Source organism: Rissa tridactyla, chromosome 6 (genome assembly GCF_028500815.1).
Source record: "Rissa tridactyla isolate bRisTri1 chromosome 6, bRisTri1.patW.cur.20221130, whole genome shotgun sequence".
NCBI lineage: Eukaryota > Metazoa > Chordata > Aves > Charadriiformes > Laridae > Rissa > Rissa tridactyla.
The window spans coordinates 55,222,566-55,248,991 of NC_071471.1; the positions used below are offsets into that span (position 1 = coordinate 55,222,566).

General features: G+C 36.9%; 1 protein-coding gene across 4 annotated transcripts in view; it reads left to right on the forward strand.

The window, feature by feature from the left end:
- Nucleotides 1–1,008: 1,008 nt before the first annotated feature.
- The window catches only part of MYOF (myoferlin), a 70,785-nt gene continuing 45,367 nt past the window's right edge, over nt 1,009–26,426 (forward strand). For all 4 annotated transcript variants that reach the window (XM_054206656.1, XM_054206653.1, XM_054206654.1 and 1 more), the window contains exons 1-9: nt 1,009–1,222; nt 7,292–7,347; nt 8,242–8,333; nt 19,713–19,821; nt 20,605–20,689; nt 22,992–23,152; nt 23,677–23,805; nt 24,888–24,950; nt 25,060–25,110. In XM_054206656.1, coding sequence (XP_054062631.1) covers nt 1,135–1,222; nt 7,292–7,347; nt 8,242–8,333; nt 19,713–19,821; nt 20,605–20,689; nt 22,992–23,152; nt 23,677–23,805; nt 24,888–24,950; nt 25,060–25,110 — 834 coding nt within the window. In that variant the 5' untranslated portion in view covers nt 1,009–1,134. The remainder of the gene's footprint in view (nt 1,223–7,291; nt 7,348–8,241; nt 8,334–19,712; nt 19,822–20,604; nt 20,690–22,991; nt 23,153–23,676; nt 23,806–24,887; nt 24,951–25,059; nt 25,111–26,426) is intronic.

Consider the following 26,426-nt stretch of genomic DNA (forward strand, 5'->3'; position numbering starts at 1 on the left):
GAATGTGTAGGCTCTAAATTACCCTTTCTTCACCAGAAATCCTCAGCTACCCAAAATCTAATCATTTCAGAAAGGAAGCAAGGTCTGGCTTGGCTTGAAAAGCAGTAAACTAGGATAGTTCTTGTGTGACTAGGCTGAACTTTGTCCACACATGACTCATTTTGTTCCATCTTGCTGGCTTCCCTCTCATCTCTACTTAAAAACATATTTTGCAGTGGTACTGTGCACCACTTGGTTTTTTACATTTGGTCTGCAGCTGAGAAAAACTTCTGTAAAGCTGAACACATGGTAGCTTAGAGCAAAGAGTTCCTTTTATTTGCCATGTTTTAGTTTTACCTAGTTTCATTTTAGTGGAGTCTACTGCATGTATTTATGTTAAGACAAAATATTTGTAGTATTGTTTGCTCACATTTTTTGCATGTATTTCATTAATTCTTCTTTATTTTTACATATGCATATATGTTTTAATACTTTCTCAAGAGATATCTAAATTCAGCTTGTTAAATGTGGGACGTGTAGTATTTGTTCTGTGTAAATCCTAGAGCACAACTGAAGGGGGAGCGCTTAAACTATTTTTGAAGACCGTATGTATTTTGTGACTATACACTGACGTGGGGGCAAGCTAAAAACATTTACAATGAAGTTCTAAAAATTAAGAGGGAAAAAAAATAAACTATCGTGAAATTTAATACCTTGGTATACCAAGAGGCAGATGTGATGTATCTTTGAGTACTGGAGTTGTGCTTAATGTTCGTGTTGCTTATGCTTATTCTTGGCTTTGTTGCTTACCAGAGACTTGCAACAGAGTTTAAGAATAAAAGCAACAAAAAAAGCCCCCTGCAGTCCTTTGTACACTGTGCTCTTTCTGTTGCTGAATTTCACTAGCAAGGGCTCTTTTTATGCCGTTTCTGCAGACAGAACTTGGTGTCGATTTACAGGTACTTCTTTTTTTTTTTCATAGCCTGCAGTAGCTAGTCCGTCATAGATCCACCCATAGACCTTCTTTACTGTAAACCAGCTATTCCCAGCCTCCTCTTCCTGCTAGCATTTCAGTCCAGAAGTTAAGGAGTTTGAAACTTAAGACTTCCTTGAATTTCTTTGGTATCAGTTGATGTTTTGTCAAGACTGCAAGCAATGCTTCGGGTGATTGTGGAATCTGCTAGCAATATCCCTAAAACCAAGTTTGGGAAACCAGATCCTATTGTTTCTGTTATTTTTAAAGGTAAGGAAAACTGTTATAAATTACTTAGGGAGGAGGTTTGCTGAAGGACAGTGCCCTATGTAAGTGTTTGAAAATCTGTGAAAATGTGTTTTCCTGAAGTTACATCTGGTGTAACTTTAGGGAAGACGTTTTAGTTAGAGAGACACGAGTTACCTGAATGAAGTTTGAACTGGGTGGAGTGCATTGGTCTTTTCTGGCCAGCAGTGCTTTTGTTTCAGGATCCACATTTTACAAGCTTTTGCTAAGGCTTTAGCCCTTTGCTTTAAAAACCCAAATCCAACTACACGGATCAACAGCAGAATCAAAAGTGGGTTTAAGATTACCTTGTTGCTTTCCTTCTGAAAAAATCATTCCTCTGTCTTGATTACTTCGCACAGCTGCTGCTTACCGTTACACCTGTTTATATTGAGACTGGTTTATTGTTGTTATTACCAGCATGTTGAAAAACAGTAGTACTGAAGGTGTTTTGTTTTGTTGGTTTTGCTTTTTTGCAAACCCAATTGCACTTTAAAATTTTGCCTATAGAGATTATTTAATTTAAAATAAAGATTTAGGAAGGAAACCACATTTTATACTGTCATTGCTTATTGGAGACATATGGGAGAAGGAGAAAACAGTGTGATAAAATTAGCATTTATATGTAAAGCTAATTATATTTTACAGTATGTTTTACTTGTTGCCATCATTTCCTCACTTGGCTAGACTAAAGGAACTTTATTTCAAGTATTAATTTATCTTTAAGGTGCAGAAAGCTCCCAGCAATTTTGATCTTGTAATATGTTAAACCAATGGTGACAAATGATCATCTTAATTCCTGGTGACCTCCTTTCCTAACTGCACTGAAATGGAAATGGTATTTCCTAAAGTATGAAAAATCATTGCAGGGTTTTCTCACCTTTAGAAACCAAATCTGAAATCATGACATTTTGCTGGAGGATGGAAAAGGACAGGGCAGTGCACGTCCAGTATCTTACAAAATAAAATGTTTTTGGATACTTTATTTCAGCCTCAGAAAGATGTGATGACATTCCATTTCCTTTCTTTTCCTCCTCTTTTTCAAGTTTGTTTTTTTTACCCCTCCATGTGTTAGGGCAAGTAACTGACCCTGTCTCAGCTTTTGGAACTTTATAATTCTTAAAGTATTATTTTATTTGCCCTGAAAAAAGTGCTGTTACTGCTGTACTGTAATTTCTCTGGTTTGTTACATTTGTTTTTGCTGCTTCTTAAGCACTCATATTCTGTGTCTTTCTCTTTGCTTTCCTGTCACAGTTTTGCCTTTCGTGTAACTTCTGTTTCTGCAGTCTCAAACTCCAGAGTTGGTTTATGCCTTTGCTTCTTTATGCTTTAAGTGTCTATTTAACCCCTCCTTGTAATCTTTTGTTACTACTGTGTGCTCTAATGCAATTCAATTTTACCTAGGAAATATAAGTTAAGGGTTTATATTTTTTTCTGCATTGATGGATTTGTTTCTTAGTCCTTCAGTTATCCAAACACAGGAATTGGGCAACAGACATTAAGGGAATGAGTTTATATTTATCCTTTATGTGCTATAACTGGGATTTTTTAATGTTCACAAACATGCTTAACCATTGTCTGAAATACAACTTCATAGCTGTAACAGCTTTTTAGTAGGATATTTAATTTCTCATCATACTTGCCACTTCTTTTTCTGTGGTTTTACTACATACCAACAGTCTAATTTTTTGCAGAGTGATTCAAGGGTGCCAGAAAATATCAGACTTTTGTCGGATATTGAGGAACTCTGATTTAATTTGTAAGTGGAGTACCTTGTTGACAGGTGCAAGGGTGTAGGGATCATATCTGAAATATGTTGAACGTCTGGCTGTTTATTTTTATAGTTGTTTTTTATATGCAGCCCGTTCCTCCTCACCCTGTTGTGAGTGTGTAAAGATAGGAAACCAACCTTATTTTGGGGAAGGTGTATGTCAAAAGGGCAGTAGGCTTTAACTGTAGTCCATACTCACTGTAGCTCCTGGGGGAAATAAGAAACACAATTGGGAGTTTATTTTCCAGGTTGGGAAAACAGCCATTTGCAGGACTTTGGCCATAGCCTTGCAGTACATTTTCGTGTTCTTGTTTGACTATGGGTTATTCTTGAAGAAGTCTTAGAGAACAGCACTCATTTGACAGAAAATCACTGTGGAAGTTGACATTTCATTGAACAGTGTTTTGTTCATTAGCTTTGTCAAACTATAACTTACATAGCCTTCGCTGATGTCAGGTTCAGTAATTTTAAGACTTCAATGAAAACCCCCAGTATCTCTCAGGAATAGACCCTAACAGCTACGCTGTGAAGAAAAAGGCCATGATCCTTCAGCTATTGGTATGTTAGTGACTCTGCAAACACTGTGTATGTTAACACACATATGTTAGTATAGTTTCATCTGTGTATAGCATAGACCTCATCAAATTTGTATGACTAAGGTAGTTATATATAATATAGTATTATATATACTGATACATATATATAAAATATAAATAATATATATAATATACATAATATAGTAATATATATTAGGTTCATATTAGGAAGAAATAGGCAGCTGTTTCTGTTGTGATATCTTATTTGCAATAGAGGGGTTTTGTGCAAGCATTCAACCTTTTTTTACCCACTTATGTTCAGCCCTGTGGGATGGAACTTTTCTTTTATTTACTTTAAGAACAACTCCCTGTTCAAAGAGAACTACACCCTAAGAGTAAATGAGTATTACTGTCTGGAGCTGGGTGCTGTTACTGCATAATTCTGAGCTTGTTGTCACTCTATGTGAGACCAATTATTAGTCAAATTAATATGAAAAACTGTTGCCATTTGTTGCAGTGGCACTAAGTGGTAACAATTAAACCAGTACAATTCTTTTGGTTTGTGAGGTACACCAAACTAGAGAAAGATGTGTCAGATTTTTATCTTTGGGTATGTGGAAATTGACATAATTGATTATATGTTAATACTAGGACATTGAGTGCTTTGATAATACTAGTTAATACTAGGACATTGAGTGCTTTGATCGTTCCCTTTGACTGCCTCATTCGGCTTTATGCATTAAAAATTGATGTGAAATGGCATTCAGTTTGATTGGGCCAACCTGAATAAAATTTCTTTTTCCATTTGTGCTTAATCTAGGAGCTTTCCATCAGGCCTGCCGTGTTTCATAGCTATGTTAGTTTATATATCTGTGTGAAAGAAAAGAGTATTAAGAGTATAATTATTCCTTAAATTTATATTTTCTGTTTTACAGAGAATTAAATTACCCTAATTTTAATTTCCTGGGTTTTGGAGGTCTCCCTGTTTGATGCTACAGTTGCTGCCACCATGCTATCTTAATTCTTCATTCACAGAAGTTTTATGGAAAACATAAGACTATTAGAAAAGATAATGTTTGCTTCTGCTATTCCCCAACTGCTAAAATTGACAAAAATGCTAGTTATAATAGAAGAAAAAAAATTAATATGTAAGCACTAGTTGTTTTGCAGTACTGTAAATTATCTTTCTAATGATGGCATAGTTATTATTTAAACAGCTCATCTTGAATGATTTTTTTTTGAACACTATGTCATCTCATTGACTATCACTAAGTTCTTAATACATTCATTTCCAATTGAGAATATTAAACAACGCATGGTAGTATAATGCCTCCATCAAGATAAAGCAAATAAGTATTTCTTCTACATTACCAAGGTTGTTGTAGTAGGCTTTTAAAGAACAAGTATATAGAGTGTCCTACCTGTGTCTGTTATCATTTCTTACTCTTATTCCTTAGTAGGGCTAAACTAAAAATGGTGACTGGCCCTGTCTTACAGTTTATCCTGATGTAGTTTACAGTCTTGGCTACTGTAGCTGGATTCATTACCAGTAGAGGAAGGCAGCCCGAGGACCTGAAACTTATGTGAGCACCTGGAACAACCGGGCAGTCCATCTTACCCTGCTTGGCAAAGATTTTTTTTGGTGGGAAGAAGAAAGCTTTTTGCCAACAGTTTAAAAAAACAAACAAAAACCCCCCAGTGCATTAAAAGAGTGATAAAAAATGCAATAAAAAGAAAGTCAGTAAAGTGAATAAAATACATGCAAAATATATGTTTGGGGAATGCGAATGCTACACTCAGACTGACTAAAATTACAAGTAAAACTCAATGTAGACTGTCTTTCCCAGTGTTTTTCATCCAACTTTCACTCAAATACATAACAAAAATTTTTTTTCTTAGTGTATTCTAGAATATGCATGTTGTTAGTGGAATCATAAATCTTACTCTTGTTTTTATGAAAATGGATAGTTCAGAGTGGAAAATTTTCCTCCTTGTCAAAAACTGTCTTGACTGTTGTTCAATCCAGGGATTTCCTTACCTTACAGAATTACATTTGAGTTTAGGCAGGGATCATAGGACTTTTATTCACAAGTCCCATCAGGATCAGGTCTATGATTCACTCTCCCTTACAAACAGCTTTTTTGCACCAGCACAGGGAACATCTTTTCCCTGACTCCAGCTCCTATTTGTAGGAGGACTTAGAGTACCAGTGCGAAACCCCAGACATTCTGGCATATTCAGTTTTGAAAATGTTTTGTCTCTTATTAGATAACATGAAGCTGAATTTCTCTTACTAGCATGATAATTAGTTCTTTGTTCTGCAAAATGCGAGTCCCCAGCATGGTGTGTTATGAATGCTCTTTCCTTTGTGGTACTATGTGAGTCAATATCCTGTATAAATTGTAGACAATTCCTGTTACATAAATGTGAGTCAGTTCTCGCAATTTACAGCATGGGCTGACTTTTTTTTCTTTCAGTACACCCCACTCTCATACAATAAAAAAAAAGAGCCGCCAGTCTACTGCTTGAATAGTGGACGTATGAACTTGTCCATGTGGCATATCTTCACTCTTGCTTCCCAGGCCTTTACGGTGTTTTCCTAGCAAAGTATAGCCGTAACTTGCAAATAATAAAAATGCTATTACCTTTGCTATAGTCATTAAATACAAGAAGTGTGTCTGAAACTTAGCCTTCTTGTGGTGGCTGAGCATTTGAAAAATCAGCAGTTAGTTTACTGACTACTTAAATATACTCATTTGTTATCACTAATATGTGGAATTTCTGCTTAGACAGCTGCTTGTTTGCAGTGTTCTTTTGTGCTTCTGAGTGTCGTGTCAAGACTTGTGCTCCATTGGAGCCGTATATGTATAGTGCAATTAAAAAGTAAAAATAAACCCGTGGCATGTTACTTGCTTTCAACCTGTTGTAAGAACTGAATTTTGTTTTCCTTTTTAATAGGTGGGGGGGGGCCTGCAAAGGGCCTCTGCAACACTTGACCTGTGTTATTCCTCTCAGGAGAAGGAATTTCAATTGAAATGCCACAGTACATATAATGTACACCACACCCCACACTCCCATGATTTGTACATTGACCAAATGCAAATTTTACCATAAAATATCGAAAATTTGTAATTTTTAGGCCACGGTAAATGTCAGTGAAGTGATCTGCATAACCTCTGGAAACCATTTTTTCAGGAAGGACTGCATTTCCTCTTACATGCCTGTGTATTTCTGCTAATATTTGTTCATTTAAAGCAGAAAGTGCTGACACTGTAAGTGTCAAATTTTCTTGCGAAAATTTTTTTAAAGTGGTTTTATTTCAGAGCTAAACACTTACAAGTATTTTGTAACTCGGATATGGTAAATGTGTAACACATTTTCTTTACTACTGAAGTTCATCACTTCAGGGTTACTGTTTGGTTTGATGTCTCCAAGCCTTTTAGCCTGTCTTCTTTCATCAGTACTGAAGTTGCAGTCAAGGGTCATAAAAGGTTGAGAAACCTAAACATTAATTTTGCTTTTTGGGAATACATCTAGCTATGCTTAAGCAAAACAGCATAAAAAGCCTCAACTACTAAAATTGCCCAGGGGACTTTCTGATTGCAAAATCTGCAGCTACTGGAAGAGGCAAAAGGAATCGGAACATTTGGTTTAAAGCTCAAACTTTCTTTTTAAAAGTGAAAGGAAAAATTGTGATATTTGTGTAATGCTTTAGCAAAAACAGATCATCACACTTTGTCTTTGCAGATGAAAAAAAGAAAACAAAGAAAATTGACAGTGAACTTAATCCTTTCTGGAATGAGGTAATTTTTTTTTATTCAGTTCTTGGTCTTTTTTTAAGACAAAATACTTGTAAAATTGGTAAGTCAATTTCTGCAGTTGTGACTATAGTCTAGAAACAGGAGCTAGTGATATGTGTTGTTACAAGGTGTTAGAAAATGCAGGTGAATGGATTCGTCTTGCACCATGTATTACAATTCATTAATTAATGCTTTCATGTAAAAGCAGATGGATATCTAGTGAGTTTCTGGCCTGGTTTTGTTCCCTCTTACTTTTGGACCAGATTATATTCAGCCATTGCTTAGCCACATATATGGGAACATAATTGGATCCTTTATTATATACTAGGAAAAAACCCTACAGAGTTAGAATAAATCATGTATTGCAGTTCCTCATGGTTTAGTTGTAGGACTAGTCCTATTTTGCACCTTAAGAAATGTTTTTCTTGTGGAAAATGTTTTCTTAGTGTTTTTTCACAACGAGAAATGAAAGTTAAAAATTATTCTTACATTTTGTACTTAGGAATACAAAGAAAGGGAACCTACAAATATTCGTCTAAATGCAACAGCAACTGACCTCAACCAGTATTGCAGGGGAATAGTATCAGATCTTATGAATGATAAGAAAATACTTATGTTAGTATGAGGAAGTGGAACTGCAAAAGAGGTAAAGGCTCAGTATTAAAATATTTAGTTCTTTTTCTGTTATTGTTACTAGTAACTAGCAAATCAAGAACGTACTACCAGCATGTTCCCAGATTTTTAACTTTGCTTTTGCAACTGTAAGCTGGTCTGGTCTGTCTCTCACAAAATGAAAAAATTATTTGTGAAAAATTTTGTTGTATACGCTGTTCTGCTGTTAATTAATTTACATATAACTTGTAATTATAATTTGTGTTTGCTCCATTTTTTGTTCAGATTCTTGAATTTGACTTGAAAGGAATTGCTCTGGATAATTCATCTTCCCTGACAATTATTGTGAAGGATTTCGAAACAATTGGACAGAACAAGTATGTTCCTTCTTTTATTTTTTTTTTTTTTACCCCCAGTATTAAACACAACTTTCAATTGAGAAATCCAGGGAAAAATGGAATTGATAGTTGCTGGAGAGAAATGATGAATGGAATTAGATGGTTTCTGATGTAATACCTACTTGTAGTCTATAAACCAGTGGGGTTTCCATCCCCCATCTCTTAAGCAAAATGTCAGCTTTCTGTTTATGCTTAATTTTAGACATGCTGAAGCTAAATTCAAGGAACATTTTAGGCATTTAAGGCAGAATTTGGGTAAAATTTAGATCCCTTCACCTATCACTGTCATTTGAAAACCACAGCTGCCATATTTCAGTTGGTGCTTACTTGTAATAAAGGTCCTTGTGTAACTAAATTTATGCCACTACAGATACCTGGTGCAGGTTGTCATCTTGCAGAATGGTGCAGGGCAGTACCTGAGACTACAATACATAACAAGTATCCAGAGAGTAGTTCTGAAGAACTCTTAATTTCATTCTTAGAGCACAGCTGACACAAACCACCAAAATTTACAAAATGCAGTTAAGGCTCTTAGCATCTTTACAAATCTCCACGAGTGGCTATATTTTACATCACTTATTTAAGTCTTGCCTAGGAAACCTAAGTTCAATTTCCTGTCTTGCCTGGAGGGATTGAAGTCCTAGACTCATCTCCTGGGACACTGACTTAGTCATCAGGATAAGTATGTTGGATAAAATACAAAAACTGTCTTGAGAATGGAATCTGGGGTTCTGGGGTTTTTTGGGAGGCCGCTGAGAATTGCCTTTTCTGACATTCATTTCTTGGAAAGGAAAGGCAGAGACTCTTACTTATCAGTAAAGGATTTAGAGTTTAGGTCTTCAGCAGATAGAAATACCCTTTTTCATGATGCCCCTGGCACGCAGGAATTTAAGGCTCTTTCCCTCCTGCATCATTTCTGTTTTGGTTAGTGCTGTTGGTACACATCGATAGGCTTGGATCCTGCTCTAAAAGTCTAAACTCTATCAGTGCAGTATGTATAGCACCTATATACATAAAATTGAGTTCTTCATTTTTCAGACATCTAAAAATCAAGTATCATGGGATCTAAGGCTGCAGATCTTTTTATGTATTGTCTTTTTTTTTAGTTTTGTGAGGTCCTAATGGAAAGTTTCGTTTATGCAGTTGTTTGTTGAGTCCTTAGTGCTCAGACAAAAACTTCTTCACGTAGTCGTTAGATGCTTAGTTTTAGTTTTAACAAAACCAGATTTTATTATTAATTTTAGAGAACTGAAGGTAAGCAAAAAGTAGCTATGTGCCTGGAAGGGTATCACACAAACCACAAATACATTTCCTTCAAGTAAAAAATGAAAAATATATCTAGTTTTTGTACACATTAAGTAATTACAGCAGAAAAGATGCACAGAATGTATGATTTTCTGGAAAACTTTTTTTTTTTGTTTAATCTTGCTGTTGAAAACACTGAGAAAGCAGCCACCTAGAAATGAGACTTCTGTCTTTACACAAAAGGAGAGGACGTTACAAAAAGTTTTAGAGTACTGAAATGCTGTCAGGTGTCCATGTTGGCATTTAAATATTTTTGTAGGTTTATATGCTTACAGAATAGGAACAAGTAATAAGTAAACATCTAAGTAATTAAGATGTCTTGTTTGACTAACTTTTAAGAGTCATCTTTGTATTTTTCAAACTGTTTTTTTTTTTGTAAGAATACATCTGTTCCTGTGACTTGAGTTGATAGGACCTTTTGGCTATGGCCACTGAAAAAAATTGCTGCTGTGAAAAATTAAAATGGTATATATGGGAACACTAGAATTCAATTAATTCACATTCTATTAAAAAGCATAATGTATAAGCTTTAGTAAAGATGGAAGAAACTTTTTGTCATTTTGACCTGGGCTTTGAGGTTCCTGCTGTATTTGTGAAGAAACAAATACATAATGCAGACTCTGAATTAGGTGATAGAGATTTTAAAAAATATATCTGGAGTTTTGTAGGATTTAAGCTTTAATTTAATAACAGAATTGGAGGAGTACAGGAGACCTTAAAGCAATGCATGCAGATCATTTCAATGAAGAAGACATAAATTACAGGTTAAGAATGTTAGCAACCTCTTGTGTTCTGTATGCCTTTTTTTTTTTTTTATGCCTTGTCACACAGAAACAAACCTGGTCCCAAAAATCAATTGCAGGAAAAGGGTAAGGTCTTGGGTGGTGGCAAGCTAATTAGAAAGCTTTTCTTTTACATAATCACAGAAAATTGTGACTTGGAAGGGACCTTTAAGGGTCATCTAGTCCAACCCCCCTGTAATGAGCAGGGCCCCATCCTAACGTGACCTTGAATGTTTCCAGGGATGGGGCATCTACCACCTCTCTCGGAAACCTGTGCCAGTGTTTCACCACCCTCATTGTGGTGAAACTGCAGGGATAATTTACAGCAGGAATAATTTACACAGAGTGTGTATTATTTTGTGTTGAAACATGCGTGTACTAAAAGCTCTGGCAAAGTCTAGGAGTTCTTTCTTAACACTCATAGCAAGATAAACCTTCATCAATGTTTTTAATCTTTAGTGGTTAAGATCTCCTGCCTATCTCTGCTTAAATCATGGGATTTATGTCTAAAAACATACATGTATACATTTGGACAAGCATCACTCACAGAGATTTTTTAAATCTGTACAGAAAAAAAATAATAGCTTATAAAAAATGAGATGCCAGTTCCCTACTTCTTTGTATAAAAGTCCTAGATTTTAAACAAGGATCTATTTCTCTGTTTGCTCCACACTTGCACTCTGTTTTCTGTCAATGCCAAGTAGTGTTGGCTATTGCTATTTTGAAAGGGAATATGATATCATGTTATCATCTTTCCTCTTTTTTTTTCTTTGTGGCAAATTTGGATGTTTTATTACACTGAGCTAGGCATACATTCATATTTAATGATAGTAGTCGACTTCCATTGTTAGCTTTTTTTTACTACTTTCTGCCTCTTCCCAATATGCAAATTCAGGTTTTTACAATAGTCCAACAGCTCTGTTATAAAATCACTGTGAGTCAAGCCAATGCCCTCACATCTCTCATTCTTGAGATTCCTGTGGGTCAGTAAAGCAGGAGTATATTGCATGCCTCTGACTTTAGGGAAATCCCAGAAATCACACAACTTGGTATAGGAAAACTTGCCGGTAATCAGAATTTTGTAATGCATTTTATAATGTATCGGAAAATAAAGGAAGTTGCTTGGAGGTCAGTGACAAGTGGTGTTCCCCAGGGGTCAGTACTGGGTCCAGTCCTCTTCAATATATTCATCAATGACCTGAATGAGGGGATAGAGTGCACCCTCAGCAAGTTCACCGATGACACAAAGCTAGGGGGGGCGGCGGCTGACACACCGGAAGGCTGTGCCGCCATACAGAGAGACCTGGACAGGCTGGAGATCTGCGCAAAGAGGAACCTTATGAAATTCAATAAGGGCAAGTGTAGGGTGCTGCACCTGGGGAGGAATAACCCCATGCACCAGTACAGGTTGGGGGCTGACCTGCTGGAGAGCAGCTCAGCTGAGAGAGAGCTGGGAGTCCTGGTAGACAACAGGATGACCATGAGCCAGCAATGTGCCCTCATAGCCAAGAAGGCCAATGGCATCCTGGGGTGCATCAAGAAGAGTGTGGCCAGCAGGTCGAGGGAGGTCATCGTCCCCCTCTACTCTGCCTTGGTGAGGCCGCACCTGGAGTACTGTGTCCAGTTGTGGGCTCCCCAGTTCAAGAGGGACAGGGAACTGCTGGAGAGGGTGCAGCAAAGGGCTACCAAGATGATTAGGGGACTGGAACACCTCTCTTAGGAAGAACGACTGAGAGATTTGGGTCTCTTCAGTCTGGAAAATAGATGGCTGAGGGGGGACCTTATCAACACTTATAAATACTTAAAGGGTGGGTGTCAGGAGGATGGGGCCAGGATCTTTTCAGTGGTGCCTGGGGACAGGACAAGAGGTAACGGGCACAAACTTGAGCATAGGAAGTTCCACCTAAACATGAGAAAGAACTTCTTTACTTTGAGGGTGGCAGAGCACTGGAACAGGCTGCCCAGAGAGGTGGTGGAGTGTCCAGCTCTGGGGACATTCAAAACCCACCTGGACGCGTTCCTGTGCAACCTGCTCTAGGTGACCCTGCTCTGGTAGGGGGGTTGGACTAGGTGATCTCCAGAGGTCCCTTCCAGCCCTATGATTCTATGCTTATCTGAAGCCTCTAAAATGTTTCACTCTGTGTGTGGGTTCCAAGTTAAGCAGGCATGTGAGGTTTTTTTTTTTCAAACCATATTTTTAAATGTCACCTGGACTCGTTTTTGTAGTGCTTAACCCCCAACTTGTGCAAACGCCTGTTTGTTTTGCTTGGGTTTGTGCACTAGAAGTTCTCCACCACTTACTTATTCTGTGTACAATTTAAGAAGCAAACCAGTAAAATTCTTTGGGAAAGTGACTTCCATGCATGGAGCTGTGCAAAAATACCAGTCCATACCAGATGCAGAGCAACACCTTCAAAGTAATGCTCTTTGAAAATAAATCATCAAAAACTGCTACATATTTGCAGTGTGTGATGTGTTTGGAAGGGCTGTTGGCAGGGAAACAGGATAAGGGAATGTGAAGTGGGAAGCACATGAGTAGGCTTCCTGACCTGTAACAAGATAATAGGAAATGTCATATTGGATTTCTTTTAAAGACACAAAGGTCTGTAACAGCAGAAGAGATTTGGTATTAATGAACATTCACATTTAGACAAAGGAGCATGTGAAAGAGGGACTGTGGAATAAGTTTCCCACCTATTACTTACATGTGTGCATCACCTGTATTTCTGTACAGTTACTGATTCTTTTACTAATACTGAGTTTGAGAGAGATTTAGGACTACCGGACCATAGTTTTGCTATTCTTTCACAGTATCCTCTTTTAATACTTAAGAAAAAGTCTGTAGTTAGATACATGCTTGCAGTGCTGCAGAATCCCAAAAAGATGCTTGGTGGCGGAGTGTGCAAATGATACTCCCTTGCTTTGTCTGAATGCTAGTTCAGGATTGGAAAGATGGAGTCCTACGCCTACCTAAGGTCCTTGCTGCTGAGAGCTCTGATAATGACAGTTTAAAAAAAGGGGGGATGGGAGAGTGAGGGATGGACAATATTGTATTTATTTTTACATGTAAATTTGATGTCATTAACTGAAGTCTTTCAGAGGTAAAAACTTATTATTTCAGAAACCCAATGTTTGTCATGAGCTTTTGACATTATTCATGAGTAGACCCATTAACTTGGGAGGTGTATCTGGTGTTAAGTGGGCTTTGAGTCTAAATCAAGAGGTCTTTACCTCAGAGGTTTGTGTTTTGATATATTTTACTTTAAAGTCTAGATTGAATTGGGATTTAGTTTTTGAGTGTAAAGGGTACATCTAGGGGATTGTCTCACCTGAGAAAGAGCACTGAGAAGAAATTACACTATGTCTTTGGCTTTATTTTCTCTCTCTGGAGGAAAATAAGCAGTGGATATTGCTATTTTTATTTTCAAGGTAGAGACAACTTTTGCTGAAACATTCTGCCACTGTTCTTTGCTGCAGTGTAGGGTAGAAGCAGAATAATGTGTTTCTCAACCCAGCTCCCTCTGGCTGCTTACTCAGCTCCTAGCAAATACACACTGCTGTTCCATGCAGTGTTACTCCTGACTTGTTCTGGGCACCTGGTCTATTGGTGTGCCTAAGGGGTGACTACAGAATTCATGCTCTCCTTGAGAACAACGCAGCAGAAGATTGCAATATAACCCATTATTTGTTACAGCTCCTAGAAACTTACATAGCTGTTCATCCAGCCCATTCTTAACACCGACGCAGGAGGAGGAGCAGAGAGGATGTTATTCTCTCTTAACACTGTGCCAAAACGCTTAACTCATTGCTTTGGCATGTTTCTGTAAATCAAGCCTGAAAGAACATTTGAATATTTTTCCATTTCTTTTTTCCTGGAGATAGAATTTGCTGCTTTATTTACAGGATCACTAAACTTTTGCAGATAGATTAAATGAGTACTCTTCATGGCAAAAAGACACAGTCATTGGAAAAGATAAATAAAGCAAACCACTGACATATATGCAGACAGACCATCGTAGGAATAAACTAGAGAAGACTCATATGATCCATGCTTAGCTAGATTTTCCAGCATAAGAATGTTTGAAAAGAGAGCACATCTGTTTTCTATTGTGTCTATTACTGTTGGCAGAAAGATTTCAAACTCCCAGAACACAAATCTTTATACAGTTAGAAAACAAACAAACAAAAACCCCAGTAACTTCAGTTGTCCCTGTAAAGTTAAGAAAAAAAAATGTTAACAGGAAGTTACCGTGTGCCTGAATGAAGTGATTTTCATTCTATTTGAAAGAGAGTTGGGATTATGCGTTTCCCCATGTTCTTTGCGTAGTTAGTAACCTAGCGACACAGAGGAAAACCAGATTGGACACACCCTTTTCTCAAGCAGAAAAATGCAGCCACAAATGCACAGTGCAGCAAATTATTTAATCATGTTTAAGTATTTTCCATACTTAAATAATTTCTAGATTGTTTGAATCCTCGTACAGCTTTTGTGTGGGTTCTTGTCCACATCAGTTTGGCTGTGCATAGCTGCAGGTTTTCTTTGCATACATTGTATGCAAGATCCAACCTGATTAAGATTCAGTTTGGGGGGTTTCTGCCTTGTACAAAATAGTAACAATGCTTTGTTTCTTTTTAAAAGTTATAACTGCAGTGTGGGGTCAAGTTTGCTAATGAGAATAATCAATATAAAACCTGGGCCAAAATAAACTCTTAAAAAAAGGTTAAAAGAATTTAAATGCTTGACTCTTGGGATTATAATCACTGGGCTTCCAGTAGAAGTAGCATGTAAACAGCTGCAGGATATGATATGCTAAAGAATTTAGTATAAATTGCTACCTTCTAACAGAGGAGGAGTAATAAAATGGTTGGCACTGTGAGTTAGCATTTCCTGATCCAGGCATGGGTGTGAAGTTTCACTTCTCTTGGTTATTTGGGCAGCTAACAGCAAGTGCTAACCACAGCACTAACGGATTAATTAGCTTTGTCACAAATGCAACACTGTGTTTCGTAGTTGGTCATCAGTAGTTCATTGATTTCATGCTGATAAACTAAGTATTTCCCTTTGATTACTGGGGAGAAGGTATCACAGGCCTAGTACTGATAAGGTATATTTGAAGTGATTTAAAATCTGCTTCTAAATGTGGACTTTGCATTTATCTTTGGCACGTTACTCAGTGGTAGACCAGAATGTTTAAACTGCTTGTGGCAGGACAGGTTTTTTGCTTTACTTCTGTAAAGCTGGAAAAGTTTAAGAGACCTGGCTACCTGGGCACTTCACGTATGCAAGTCTTAGGGATGGCCAGAAGGTACTTAAGCAGAGTTAAGCAGCAATACTCATTTGCTGTCTACTGACAAAACAGCTGAAGAACAAAATGTCAGAGGACGTACTGAGCTATTTCAAAAGCAGAAACTGTTCCACTTGATGGTGTCAAGAGACCAGTGTGATCTGAAATTAAATGGGCAAATGTGGTCTGCCTAGGCAAGAGGAAGGAAGCTGAAATAGCTCCAGCAAAGAGCAGTGTCCTTTGAGGGTGAACAGGTGACAGAAAGTCTTTTCGGCTGTGCTGGAAGGAAAGGACTCCTTGTCACGTTGAAAGTCATGACTTCAGAGGGAGATTGAATGCACTCCTGTCTGAAGGTAAAAAGTCTTCAGAGATCAGAGGAACACGGCAACTTCACAACAGTTGTGCAGAGAACTGGGGGTCTCATTACATGTCAGAAGTAAGTACAGTAGCTGACCTTGCAGCAAAACATTAAACGGCAATGAACTGTTAATGGACGTGGTGTCACAACAACAGCTGCTGCTGTTAGCTGACTCGGTCTTACCTGATTTAGCCCAAAGATTAGAGACCTGAGAGAAGCTTCTCAGGAAAAAGGCTTTCTCCAAGACCTGTGTGAGTGGCAAAGATGAGACCTAGCAATGACCTTGTTACTTATGAAAATATTACTTCAGCTGTATGATCAAAACTGGACTGGACATTGTCGTGGCAACCTGTTCTATCTGACTCTGCTTCAATGGACGGGTTGGATTAGAGGATCTTGAGTGGTCCCCTCCAACCTCATCAATTATGTGATTCTGCTAAGGGAGGGGTGAAACATCCACAATCCAGTGAACAGAACGACTTCAGGACAGGCAAAAGACTAATTGCCTAAAGCTTAGAATTTGGCTAAAGCTTAGAAGCAGGCTAAGATAGTGTATAGGCTGAATAGTACATTTCTCACTCTTGCTAGAGTGGAAAAAGATTGTGGACTATTGTTTCCCAACCTGTTAAAGGAGGGGGAAACAAAGGACTTTAGAAGCAACCGGTAGCAAGCAAGTAGTCTATGTAACTGATTCCCTCTTCAGTCTTCTGAAGGTGATCAGAATTTTAAAAACAATTACTATGTACTCAAATGTGTGCACAGTTATCATTTGCACAGAACGGATGAGGATGTAGAAATGGAAATTTACACTGGAAAATTTCAAAAGCACTACTGTTGAACAAGCTGTTCTTGAGTTAATGTTACCAGATAGGAAGGTGTGGCTGCTGAAACAGTCACCCAGATGATTTGAGACTGGGTGACTTCTGAACTGAAGTTCTTTTTGGACTTAGTGTAAGTCACTCCAGCTCATAGCAAATCAAAATAACAAGTCTACAAAATTTTTCTGCAAATGTACATAGGAAAATATTTTCTTTGCCTTCCTTTAGAATCAGGTTTGGCCTAGCTGGTTTGGGTAGTCTTGTTGGGTTTTTCCCTTCTATGATACCTCAAACTATGTATGTTTCTCTCTGTTATTCTCAAATGGGAAGGCATAGTCACGGTTGAAGTATTTGGGGAAAATAAGAATATTTGGAATTGAAAGTTTATATTGATTAATTTTGCATTAAAGGAAGAAGAGTGAAGAGAAGTTGGTTTCTTTCAGTATCCAGCTGTGTAAATGAAATTCAAGAATTTGTTCCTTCCAATTGTAGGAATAGTTTCCCATTTGCTTATATTATACTTGCTTTCAAAGCTATTAACGTGTTAGAATGCTATGTAATAAAGATAAAAATGCATTAAGCTGCACAGTATTTTTCTCTCTTAACTGCTTCAGGATTTGCAGTCATTAAGGAATTAACCTTTTCTGCTTTTTTTTTGAGTAGTATCAGTGGCTGTCTGCATGACGCATGCTCTTTACATAGAAAAGTTTGGTCAAATATAGGAGGAGATGCTCTCTGGTGTGTAATGTGAGACTTACTTGACTTCTATGTAACACGAGTTTTTGGAATGTTGAAGACACGGGAAAAAATAAAGCCTCTTTCTGTTTGAGGAGTTGCTGTTGTTTCCTGAGCTAGGTTGACCTTACTGTTTACTGTCAAGATTTGCTACATCAAATCATAAGCAATGTCACATAATACTACAGTTGGAAGGATATATAAGACCACTGCCATGTATATCTGATGTTCCAAGCTAGGTTTGTCTTGTGGGTTGAATGCAATTTTGATTGCGTAACAGGAGAAATTGCTTCTTCAGCTCCCTAGAATTGGGAAATGCATCGACTCAGTGTTTCAGCTAACGTCCAGCTCTGTACAACAATTCGTAAAAAGTGAACATGTACCTACAGTTAATCTAATGCTCACTGAAATAACTAGGTGTATTTCCAATAGTTTTTTAAAGGACACTGGATCGACTACACTACTGAATTTAGGTGTCTGTTCAGTAAAGGAAGGAGAGGCAGGTGTTAGAAATGATATCAGAGTTTCAGTTCTGGTCATCTTAAAGGTTAGAAACAGCTTCATACATTTCCTCTGCAGCGCAGCCTGATCTTAAACTGCTTTTCATATCTAGGCCATTCCCTGGATATGACAAATATGTGAGGCACAGATGGAATATTACTATGCTCTGGCAATTTGGGGGGCAGAAGTGAAAGGTTTGAGTAGTGAGTCAAAACTATCAAAAGATAACTGAGATTGGAGGAGGGAGATGAACTGGGAAAGCAGAGTTGAATGAGGAGGTGATAGCACCACAGTAGTAATTCTAACAAGTCATTCAAACAGAAAGTGTAGGGGGGTTTTGTTCACAGTTAAACAAAAGTTGTGATGTGTAATACCTGTAATGTATATTTGCAGGAAATTAATGTTTTATACTTACCTATCCTAATGTACTTTGCAAAATGTAAATTATGTTCTCACGAAATAGCCCCTGGGAGTAGCTATAATAATGCTCTTGTTCCATGTCAAAAAATGCCCTTGCATCCTTAGCTTCTCCATGAAAAAGCACTGTAATCTATACACAGGGACCAAAGTTAAGTTCTCCATGTACAGATCTTTTTTCTGCTTTGGCAGCAAAGCTGGTATTTTATTTGTAAAACATGTTCTTTGTAATATTTACAGAGTGAAATTATCTTTGTTTTTTTTTCATTGGCAAAAATCTCAGTTATTCCAATAATCCACTTCAGTATAGGAGTGAGCTCTTATTACATATTATGGGAATGAAATACAGCGCCAGATATCATGAGACCAATGCCACACTGTTAGAAACTCTGCCTGAAAGAAGTTCTTCAGGTTAAAAGTGCATGCAATTTTTACTTTTTTGAAGGATGGGCATGAGAGATGCAGACCCAAATTAGGCAGAAGTAGCTCAGGAGAGTCTGCCACACAATGTCAGATCTCCTGGCCTCTCTAAAGCCGTATCAAAACATTCTGAGAATTTAGAGGCAAGGAGATGAACCTATTTCAAAATGTAGAGTATGGGCAAGAAGATTAATTTTGTGAAGCTTCTAGTAAGCACATTGATTGCATTTGTTCTGTTTCGTTGTTTTCATTACAGAGATGTGTGTATGTCTTTTTGTGTCTCTTTCTGTGTAGTACAATGGCTGTCATATCTAGCTTTTATACATTAATTCTCACCTGAAAGTTTACAAAGCTATATAGGGATAGAAAGTATTACATCCTTCTGTTTGCCAGTGAGAATTCAGTGGCTGAGACAAATGACATGGCTGTTGAAAGTTATACAGATTATTTTCAAAAATACACATAAAATTTATTTAAATTCAAGTTTTTAACCTCTTTTAGGTTAAAGCTGTGTCTTCTGTAAAGAACGCCAGCACATTTATGTGTACTGAAACAGAAAATACAAATTAGCAGTACACAATTACTAGATAACATTTGCCATGATCTTTTGTTATGTCTTGGGTTTTCGAGTCATGGCTGGAGTTATTTGGTCAACTAACAGACACTAGCAGAAAACAAAAGGGAACTTCTGTTTGATGTATACTTGCATTCTAATAATGATTCTTACTTCATTTCAGGTTAATTGGAAGTGCATCCATAGCACTTAAGGATCTTGTAGGTAACCAAAGCAGATCTTTTCCCTTCAAACTCATACCACTGCTAAATGAAAAGGGACAAGAAACTGGAGTGAGTGGCTTACATTTCCTTATTTTACTTCATTCTTGATCAAAATTCCCCAGCAACAGGGCTAATAATGAAACAATAATATTTTCAAGGTATTTCAAGGGATTTAAGGGTAATTTCTGCATCTCATCAGCTGTAGTTTAATATCATGGTTAGTTGGTCACAGGGTTGGGCTTTTTTTGCTGACTCCTCATGTTACTGTGGCAACTAGGAATAATAATGGTTTGTTCAATAATCCAAAACCACAGTCAGGCACAAAAAAGACAATTCTATAATTAGAATGGAAAATGACATAGTGTTTTTCTTCCAGGATGGAGGTATGAGCAAGCAATTAGAAGAGCCAGATAGGAAATTTTACTTATGGTTCAGACTTGTATATTGTTAGTTAGATACTGTTATTTCTCACTGCCTTTGTTTTTCCATCTGCAAATTTAGGATGTCACCTAGTCTGCCATGAATATTGTGGAACTAAATAAATTAACATTTGTAGAACATCTTATATACTTGTATTGTGACAGATTTTTCTAAATATAGACACAGTGATTCCATTTGTTAGATATTATTTTAGAGCCTATTCCATTAGCTGCAAATTGTGTCATCTGTATTGTTTGTATGTATATATATCTTAATAACAGTTTATTAATTTACTAATAGCTGAAATCTTATTATAAACTGTGCTATGACTATGAATAGTTAACTGTTCATGTACAGTGTTAGAACAACTTACTGCTTTAAATCAATTGTGAATACTGTGTGCTACGTAAAAAACCATGTATTTCTCCATAGGCGACAATTGATTTGGTGGTAGGATATGAGCCACCAGCTGGACCTGCAAATCCAAATGATCCAGGAGGGACCAATACACAAGAAGGTATTTCAATCTTTTCTCAGAACATTTTTGTTAAAAGATCATGGAGATATTTAAGATAAGGCAAGAAAGTGATTCAGCAGCATTGTTCATCAGAAAAAAATGTAACGAGAAGCAAGCATGTCAAGACTGTCAGATAGTGATTTTAAAGAAATTAAGGATGATTCAGAACTACATCTATGAAGAAAATTGGCATTTCTTGACATAAAATGATGTTTAGCATAATTTTCTCCAGTGGAATCAGGTTACAGAAGAATGATGTTGCTTGAAAGATTTTCAAAACAGCTTTTGTTTAGGAAAGAAAGTTTTTTGAATACTTTTTGGCCTAACCAAAAAAGCAGAGAAGTCACATTTTTTGAAAAATATATTTTATTACTTTCAACGTCAGAGAGCTTTGTGAAAAGATTTTCTTAAGTCATTAAACTTTTCCTGGAGAATAAGTAAGTTTTGAAAGACACTGTTGTATGGAGTTGCCATCCCTGGAGGTATTGAAGAGATGTGTAGATGTGGTGCTGAGGGCCATGGTTTAGTGGTGGGTTTGGCAGTGTTAGATTGGTGGTTGGACTCCTGAAGGTCCCTCCCAACCTAGACGATTCTATGATTCTATGATCTTATATTAGGCTTGATATTTGACTAGCCTATGAAATATTGTGATCAGTAGGAAATATCCTCTGGTCTCTATATATCATATTAACCAGGCTTTTGCTGAGAATGTTTTTGAGATCCTGTGGTTTTCCAGACTCTTAAAAGAACTATGAAGTAACAACAGTTTTTTGCAACTGACAGGCAAATAATTACCCTAATATCCAGGCTGTGTTTGTGCAGAAAGAAGTAAACGTAATAAATGTTATATGTTTGAGGAGAAATAACTCAGTTCGACCATAGATAGATAATAACATAAGAAGGAAAAATTGAAATGAGGAGACTTCTGGGGGGCAATTTTGATTCCATTTACTTCACTGAGAGGTGTTTTTGGGGAGTGGAAGGATAGGTAATTGCAAACACAAAAGCCGTGTGTTAAATTAGTACACTTCAAAATAATTTTATAGAAACGTGGATGTGAAGGCTTAAAAGACAAATTAATTTTTATGACATTATTTTGATAGCTTTTTAAAAAGGTACTTGAACTATAAGGTAATACAGGTAAAATAAAACATGGCAAGTTTTTAGCTAGTATCCAGCAACTGTGTGAAAATTATTTCAGTGCAAATTATCAAACATATGTTAGTTAATTATTGTAAATACCTATTTTCATTAAATGAAATCACATCCCCAGCTGAGATTGCTACATCTCAGTTTCAGAAATTAAAAATTTAGTGCCCAGTCAGGGTGAGTAACCAATCAGTTGCGTGGATCCATCCAGGCAGATGGATTTTGAGAGATGTTAGGGAGGTGGGGTCTTCCAGTTACAAAATATACTGTATGTCAGTCTCCATGGTTTTATGTCTCTTGCAAGGATCACTGAGGACATCATTATGCAAAGTGATTTTAACCCTGTGTCGGCAAACTACTTCATAAAGTTAACAAACATTCTGTTAATGCTAACCATCAGAGACACAGCTTGTTCTTTCTGTAGACTGTAGATTTTACCATAGTCACTGTCCTTCAGTTAAGAAAAGAAGCTGGAAACACAAGGGAGTGACACACTTTTGTGGTCTAGATATTTACAGATCCTGTTTTGCAATACTGGAATCTCACTGTATGATCCATGTGTCATGTGGTTGTAGACAGTCTTACACAGAGGTATTGTGATTTCAGAACTCTCAAAGAGGCTTACTAAGAAACTTTAACTTATTCCACAGTTAAATGCTGTGGAGGAGGATTTGGAGTTTTATTTTGGATGGCAGACCCTAAATGTCTTAATGTTTTCAAGATTCTGAAGTTAAAACAAATGCTATGCTATAGCCTAGTCTTGCCGCTGGGAAACAGCTTCAACTGGAATAAAACTAATCACTTCTGGTGTATTGTGAACTAGTCTAGTGACAACTACAGCTGAACTATACTTTGCTAAAACTTCAGTTGGATGGTTTAAAAAAGTGTATGAGAATTGTATTAGATACTCTGCGTCCTGAAGAGGGACAGATCTACAGTTACTTTGGTTAGGATATAAATTTGTTCTTAAGTGGGCTAAAATGACTAGCTTTCAAAAGGAGTTGCAAGCATGTGGTTAGCAAAACAAATTGTTGAAGAGAGATAATAATACAATTTTAGTGGAACTCTTGGATATCAGACTCCTACTCCTGTAACTTTAACATCAAGTTGTATTATTTTTTCATTAATTGCACTGGTTTTTTTGCTGTATGAGATGGAGAAGATGATGGAGGTTATGAGGATGGCTTGGATGGTCCAGTTGGTGGTAACATACCAACAGTTCCAAGTGGCACGAAGGAAGCCCAGCTAGCTAAACGCATCACCAAAGGAAAGAAAACACGGAGAATCCTTTCTAACAAACCACAAGATTTCCAGGTAATAGATTTATTAAATGTTGCATGTTCTCTTTTTCTGCCTGGCATGACATTGGTCTTTTCACATAGCCTGAATGTAATTCAATGTCAGATTGTGCAAATCTAATGCACTGTAGAGACAATTAGCCTTTTCATTTGAAAGCCTGTATTTCAAAAGTATTCTTCAAATTTGCCTGTTACAGAGATGTCCAATTCTGTGCAGTTCTGACTGAAATCTAGATGAACCTTATTTAATGCATAGTTTATAGATAGCAAACTACAATAGCAGCTTTCACTATAAGTAGTAAAAGCAATAAAAAAGAATTTTACTGAAATAATTATCTCCAACTCATCTTGTAAAATTCAAGTAAAATTATACTTGCTATCATAATTAAGTTTGAAAAGTCTGCCCAGTCCATATCTGCCAGCTACTTCAGGTGCTGGGTAACTTTTTTGGTGTTATAGTAAGGAATTGTTGTCACCAGGATGATAGATAATATAGAGAATGAATTAATAAAAATATTTGAATTTTTTTTTTTTTTTCAGATTCGTGTTAGAGTTATTGAAGGTCGTCAGTTGCCTGGAAATAACATAAAACCAGTAGTCAAAGTTCATGTTTGCGGTCAGACACACCGAACAAGAATCAAAAGAGGAAACAACCCATATTTTGATGAAGTGAGTGTCATAAGAACACTGTAGCTGAACTCTAGTAGCTATCAAATGTATAAAAATAGTTATTACAGCTTTCATTACAATCAATGAATAAGTATTTAGTAGTATTTAAGGGTAATTATGGCTAATATGCATTTTGCAATTCCCAGTCCCTTCCTTTATGTATTCACATCACTAAACACATCTCTGTCGCTGGCAGTCTTAGCAGATAAAACTATCTAGAAGGAAGTCAAACTTCAGCTGAGACATATGGCACATGTTCTTTGATGCAGTTCGCCATGTGACTTAATAATGTCTTTGAATAGTTGTGTGCATGTTATAAAATCATAGAAAAAATAATTAGGAATCATTGTAGACCTTTATGGTGTATGCAGATGAGCTTTCAGTGCAATGCTCTGGGGGAATAAGACTGCCACACAGAATCTGGAAATGTCATTGCCATGCTACCCATGATTTATAAAAGCACAGCTAGATTTCTTTGTCTAGACAGGGATCTGTACATCGAACACGCTGAAATACAGGAGAGAATTCAAAGGTGTATAAGAATGACACAAGAATAATAAGACACAAGAATAAATAGTATCTTTATCTTCACGCTATCAAACTATTGAAATTCAAGGCCACAGGAATAAATTTAAAGATGCAAGTCATTACAATTGCTATCACCACTATCCCTAAAAGACTTTTTTGACAGCTACAATAGAGGTGGCTAGACCAGGATTGAATGTCCTGGAAAATGAACAACCTTTATAATTCCCAAAGTTGTTCCCCTGAGGAAAATGTGAAGTGCAGAGCAAGAAGCAAGAGCAATGCTGAAAGTCTGCAGCATAGCTATGCCTACTGCATTCATTCAAATGGAAGTTGTGACTGTCTTTTGTCTATTTTGTACTAAATTTATTTACTAAATTTAGGTTTTTATTAAGTGCTAGATTATCATATAATGTGTCCAGCAAGGAGGCAGGGTAAAAGTCCTGTAGCAGGCATGCTTCACAAGTCTCTTAAAATAATGTGTTTACATTTTCTGTTCAGACAATTATGTGTTTGTCACTTTGAGAAGGGTTTTTTGTTTCTTTTTACCTTAACAGATATTTTTCTACAATGTCCACATGACTCCTGTAGAGTTGCTTGATGAAACAGTTAGCATTCGGGTAAGAAAAAACGCATCTTCAAAAGGTTGCTGGATGCATATAGCATTGTCTGGCTATTTCGCTATGATGTTTAGGAACATTCCTGTTTCATGCTTATCTGTCTTTTTAGGTGTATGATTCTTACTCTTTACGAGCAGACTGTCTAATGGGAGAATTTAAGGTGGGTGTGAAACAACTTCCATATCTTGAATAAACTAAATAAAATGAGAGAAATTTTTTAAGTATTTTTTTTAAATGTTTAAATTTATGCTACTTTAGCATCAGACCAAAGAATTACCTGATGATGTCTCACTTCTTGTGCTAGAAACCATTTGCTCAAAGCACTAGCAAACAGTTTTCTAATTTGAGTAAAAGGTTATTGATAAAGAAAATTGTATATTTTATAAATCACGTTCTCTAACTTGCATCCAAAAGAAAAAATATTTACCAAAAGGTAAATTTTTTCCTCAAAAAACCCCAGGGTGATTATTTGGTATGAGGTAGGGTTTGAAGAGATAATTTTGTTAGATAGCTTATAGGCAGAATAGTGATATGTACGAAGGCATAAAGATACACATTCACAAGTAATGTGGAAAGGTGTTCCTTTGGTCAGAAGTCTGTTAAGTAAAAGAGATGGTGGAAAAGTCTCTTAGTTAAAGTATTTTCTGTGGTCCTGACGATATTAGTGAGATTGTCTCAATTTGTGTTTGTTATGGTCAATATTGGGAGGTAGACACCTGCCTGTTGAAGATGTTCCTAAAGCAATACAGACAAAGAATTCACATGACAATTGTAATTGCTACTGGGATCCCCTATTATAACATTTCCGATATCGGTGTTGGCTATATTTTCTGTTTGCTTATTTTGTACTGAATAAATTCAGTAGGTCTCTAGACCAGCTTTTCCACACAAAAAGTATGGAAGTGTGCTCTTTTCTAAATGAAGCAGTTTCTGCCACAAAGCTGGTTGCTTTTTCTTCTCACTGCTTATTATCTATGTAATTTTTAGTGATTCAGACAGTGGTATGTTGAGCTCTGGAGGACTGATCCTTCACCAAGCAGGTGATAGCATGTCCTTCAGCTGCTTTCTGTTCCTGCAGGCACACATTCCAGGAGAAAACCCCAAGGGTAATTCTCTCTAGAAAATCACTCTTGCAGACCTGCAAGGAGTACTATCCCCAACTGCCATAAGGAAACATACTTACCTTCCTGAACATGTTTGAAATCTGATATAATCAATACAGTCGTGGTATATGTGCAAGATTGTCGAGATTTGACACAGTGCTGGGGGGGGGGAATTGCCGATCATCTTCATAAAAGAGAAGGGAAATTGCTCATTAAAAAAAACAAGCTTCATTTCTGGAACTGAAGGATAAAATGTTGAGCAGGAAATAGAAACAAAAATGTTCTGAAAAGCCTGTCTGAACATAAAATAATGGGGGAACACAGGGAATTCAAGAAGCAGTAAGCTAGCCCCATCTTCTGTCTCTGATAAATG